The 4974-nt window shown below is 41.1% G+C and overlaps 2 protein-coding genes across 2 annotated transcripts; both read left to right on the top strand.

Moving 5' to 3' along the window:
• The first annotated feature begins 991 nt into the window (after positions 1-991).
• On the top strand, positions 992-1531 carry LOC108731762 (uncharacterized). Its single transcript, XM_018462267.1, has one exon. The coding sequence runs from the start codon at positions 992-994 to the stop codon at positions 1529-1531; it is 540 nt and encodes a 179-aa protein (XP_018317769.1).
• Positions 1532-2558: 1027 nt separating this feature from the next.
• LOC108731763 (uncharacterized) lies at positions 2559-3126 on the top strand (the record flags this gene model as incomplete). The annotated part of the gene is made up of 2 exons (XM_018462268.1): positions 2559-2728; positions 2788-3126. Coding segments are annotated over exons 1-2 (395 nt in total), but the record flags the coding sequence as incomplete, so codon positions are not given.
• Positions 3127-4974: the final 1848 nt, after the last annotated feature.

The following is a 4974-nucleotide window of genomic DNA, read 5'->3' on the forward strand; positions in this document are numbered from 1 at the left end:
ATGTATATCTATCATGTTTCATTTCTATTTTATTTTCTGTTTTAAATATAATGTATATTGTGTAGGTCTGTTATTTTTCGAAGGTTCTGAACTTATTGCGTCAGTGTACACCAGTTCAGAACTTACAGTGTAAAAAGAACGGACCTTACGCAATAAAGCAGAAAAAGAGAAAAAGTTACAACAGAGAGAAGAGGTGAGATGGAATATCAATGCCTTGATTGGTTACATACCTCGCTCTCGCATGTGCAGTTCATTTTTATCCACGCTGACTTCAAAGGTGCCGACAGAGAATTGCGCTACTGTATATACTGTGATACTACTTCGCGATGCGCAACTTTTGAGATGACTGATATCTTGAATATTACCGGTGAGCCGATCTTTGACGATCGCATCGTCGAGATCGAGACTCACACGTACAACCCGTTCGCCAATACAACGTTCGGGTACAACGACGAGATAAGAATACCCATACAGCAACAGGCTTTGTACACGTTGCCGTGCGAAAGTTTTCTCTACGTCGAAGGAAGATTGACGGTGAAAAAGAAAAACGATCAGACGCCAACGACGCTTGTAAATAATTGTGTGGCATTCATGTTTGATGAAATTCGATATGAACTCAACGGTGTGGAGATTGACCGCAACAGAAACGTGGGCATAACTAGCACTCTCAAGAATTACGTGTCGTATGACAAATCTTTGATTGCGCTGAAAGCTGGATGCAACACTAGATCTGACACAGAGGAAGGACACTTTAATTTTTGCATGCCGCTCGGCATGCTATTGGGCTTTTGCGAAGATTACAAACGCCTGATCAACGTTCGCCACGAATTGATTTTGAGCGCGCAACGACAATAATTGCTTGGTTGGAAATCCTGTGACGGAGTCTGAAATTGAATTATTTAAAGTACAGTGGCGGATGCCTCACGTTGCGTTAAACGAGATCAATAAATTATGAATGCTGCGAGCATTGGAAAGCGGTCGTTATCTGAGCATGAGTTTTCGCTCGTGGGATCTGTACGAATATCCTCTGTTACAGAATACGACAAAGCATTCATGGGCCGTCAAAACGGCGACTCAGCTTGAGAAGCCGCGATACGTTATCTTTGCTCTGCAGACCGGTCGAAAGAATGTCATGTCACAAAATGGTAGCGTGTTCGACGATTGTAATTTGAGTAACGTGAAACTTTATTTAAATTCAACGTTTTATCCGTACGACGATTTAAATCTGGATTTTGACAAAAAGAGATACGCCGTCTTGTTTGATATGTACGCCCGTTTTCGTAGAGCATATTATGGAATCGATTGTTTTGAAACGCTAGTCAACGTGCTCTCATTTACCGAGGAAGGACCTTTTGTAGTCATTGATTGCTCGCGACTAAACGAATCCGTCAAGAGTGCTACTGTGGACGTACGCATAGAATTTGATTGCAAGGAGAATGTGCCTGCAAATATTATAGCCTATTATCTCATCATACACGATCGCGTGGTTCAGTACAATCCGTTGACCAACGTTGTGCGCAAAATCACCTAAATGCACCTAAGTCTCCGACACGCTATAAAATATATGATTTATCGAAATCGATTGCAGTCTCGAAAAATCGTTCGCCATGATCGTATCAACGTTTGTGGATCTGCAAGGATTCATCGTTGGAAAGAAATTTATCATGAAGGAAGTAGCGGTGTTGAGAAAAGGAGCCATTCTCTCTCATTATATTTTTACATGTCCCATGCCGTAGAGTTTCTTGACAAAATCAGAAAAGTATTGCGCTTCCTGGCTTATCACCATGGATTGCAATGGGAAGATGGGACGATCCCGTACGGCATGGTGAAACGCCTGATTACGATGGCTGTAATTGCTGCGGAAGAATGTGATGACAATAAGGCTTTTATATACGTTAAAGGACGTGAAAAACGCAAATGGCTGGCTAATGTACTCGATAGCGACAACTTGACCATTGAGACCTTGGATGCTGATTACAAAGATATAGATTCTTTGAATAATCTAGATGTTACTAATACTATGCGATGTGGAAAACATGTTAAGAATTGCGCTTTACAAAATGTATTTAAAATATACAACTTGTGGTTGCAACGCCAAAAGGAATTGTATCGAGTTTAAAAATAAAATATGAGATTTCTTTTTAAAATATATTTTAATTTCTTTCTCTTCCCTGTAATACATGTAATATATGTATGAACGTATGTAAGAACGTAAAAACGCATGTAAGAACATAAAAAAACGTGAGTAAGAACGTAAAAACGCATGTAAGAACATAAAAAAACGTGAGTAAGAACGTAAAAAACGTATGTAAGAACGTATGTAAGAACGTAAAAACGCATGTAAGAACGTAAAAAAACGTAAGTAAGAACGTAAAAAACGTATGTAAGAACGTAAAAAAAAAACGCAAGTACGAACATAAAAACATATGTAAAAACATATGTATAAACGTATGTATAAATGTACGTATAAACGTATGTATAAACGTATGTATAAACTCATGACAAAGAAAATGCGTAGAAAGACCTGATAAAACGTGTTACGACACGTTCGAAATTCTTAGAAAGAGGAGGACGGCTTGACCCTTCTTCAATTTTAGAAATATTATATACGCCACAATTTATGTGGATGCGATCAGTCTTGTTTATACCTGCTTGTACGAACGATTGAAAAAATGTACTTCGCCAAAGAGAGCAGCGCATCGAACGACGTGAAGAAGGAATATAACGTGTAAGTTTCAACGTTCTATACAATAAATAACGTTTTTTCAACTTTATGTATATACACAGTATGGAACGTCGCGCGGTGCGCTTACTGAGCAGACGTTACGACCTGACGAATACGAGCTACAAGTATTTGGAAATTGGAATCAACGTTGGTCTACCGAGTTACATGAAGATCGCCCTGGGAGATCATCGCGAACACGAACTGTCGCTGTCTCTCGAAACATGGAAGGGCCTCTACGAGCAGCGATGGAATATTTACAAGATGCTGCGAAACGAATACAAGGACAATTTTATAAGCGTTGGGCCGATAACCATCAGAGTTTGCAAGCTGAACGATGTTACGCTAGTACGTCTCGATTCTTTATCCGTACACATGATGATGACCGAAACGACGCTAAAACCGTATGTTCGAGTTTGATGGGTGTATCGATGTAACGTTCGAACGATTAGTCCGACTCGTCGATACGGTCGATGCCAAATATACGTGATTCTCCAATATCGCGTCCAAGAATACTATATGCGATGGCGGCATCTTCAATGGACATCAGCTCGTCGATTGCGAGCTATTAGCTTTAATTTTTAATACGTACGAAAAATCTGTAATGTAAATAAAAATAAATTCGTTCGCATCACTATATATAATTACTTTCTATAATTTCTTTACTATAAGTACTTTCTTTCACTCCCCATCCTTTGCCTCAACGCGCTAGTATAAAATAATGTATTGTAAAAAATACGTCATAAAAAAAAGGATGTACTTTTACGGCCGCGGGGTCCGCGGCGGCGGCGACAGCGGCGGCGACCGGGGATCTTTCCCGCGCCTACGAATACCCTCCGCGGTCCACTAGCCCCATGGGTTAGACCTCGCCTTGCTTAGCCACTCTCAATCGATTAATTGTGAAACTTGGTTGTATTTAAGTATTTAAAATAATTAATAAATATTGTTTCTAGAAAAATTACATTATGCTATATCTTGGTCGCGAAAAACGGTTGGTATACCCTTTGTAACACTTTTCGTTTTATAACTATTTGTTTTTGTATTGTTTTTTGTTCATGTCGATATTTCCTTTTTTGTGACGTTTTTTGTTGTCTTGTACGTGACTGCAGTCCCCAAAATCTATGATACCTTACTGCCACTCCGCATGACGTCATACCCCCACCTCCGAAGAATCCCCACGCCCCGCGCTCCCCTCAGAGGACCCGAGTTAGAACCCGCTCAGTATACCTACTTAGGTTTGCATGTCATCATCCGTGCATATATTTTTATTGGGAAATTTCATGAAAATTAACTCGTAAAGACCCGGTGTTTCCTCGTATCTTTTCCCATTTATAATTATATCATCGTTTTTGTCCAAGGCGATACGTTTGTCGCCGAGCATCGCTCCCTCGTTGTTAAAATAAACTCCATACACAACGTTTACGGCTTTCTTACCGCTCAAGACCGCTTTCAAATATTTTTGTCCCAGCGGACCATAGCTTGTTTGCAACTTTTCTTGCCCCTCGGACGTTTGAGAGAGAGAACCACAGCCACGGCCGTTTGGGCGGCTAGGAAGGCTAAGACAAAATTAGGTATGGGCCTGAAAACTAGGAAGAGGAAAAGGAAGAGCAAGCGGATACTTCCGATAGCGAAACGCGGCGGCGTCCTACCCTATTCTTCCGCTGCTGGGCGTTCTCGGGTCGTTGGTCGGTGGAGCGGCGGGAGTCACCAAGGTCGTAAACGATAACAAAGCGGCGTAGCATCAGCTGCAAGAACTGCAACGTCATAATCACGTCATGGAAGGCCATGGCGTTTAACTCGCTCCCTACAAGCGCGGACGAGGTGTCGTGCGTAGAAAAAAAAAACATCGACGAGACATTAAAACTACCAAAAGGTGTAACTACCAACGTGCAACTGCAGCAACTTACAAATCGTATGCGCATTTCATATTTTAGAGGTATCTTTATGCGTACTATACTATCGGTGGAAGGAGTACATCGAAACGAGAGCGGTATCGTAAATTTGGATAATGCCGAGGGACCCGGTTCGCATTGAGTGGCATATGCGAAAAGGGAAAATCACGCCATATATTTCGACAGTTTCAGCAATCTTCGACCGCCGAAGGAACTCGAACGATATCTGATAAACACTGTAATCCAATACAATCGCACGCACTATCAACGCTATAATCAAAGTAATTGTGGACAACTGTGTCTACGACAGTTTTTACGAATGGTTGACAAACAATTTAAGGACCGACATTGCACCGTTTA

The sequence above is a fragment of the Mycetomoellerius zeteki genome, unplaced genomic scaffold (genome assembly GCF_001594055.1).
Source record: "Mycetomoellerius zeteki isolate Tzet28-1 unplaced genomic scaffold, Tzet1.0 scaffold1352, whole genome shotgun sequence".
In the NCBI taxonomy this organism is placed as follows: Eukaryota; Metazoa; Arthropoda; class Insecta; order Hymenoptera; family Formicidae; genus Mycetomoellerius; species Mycetomoellerius zeteki.

What these genes read in the sequence shown, in the direction of transcription:
- LOC108731762 (XM_018462267.1), top strand. Translation starts at nt 992, where the DNA reads ATGAGTTTTCGCTCGTGGGATCTGTACGAATATCCTCTGTTACAGAAT.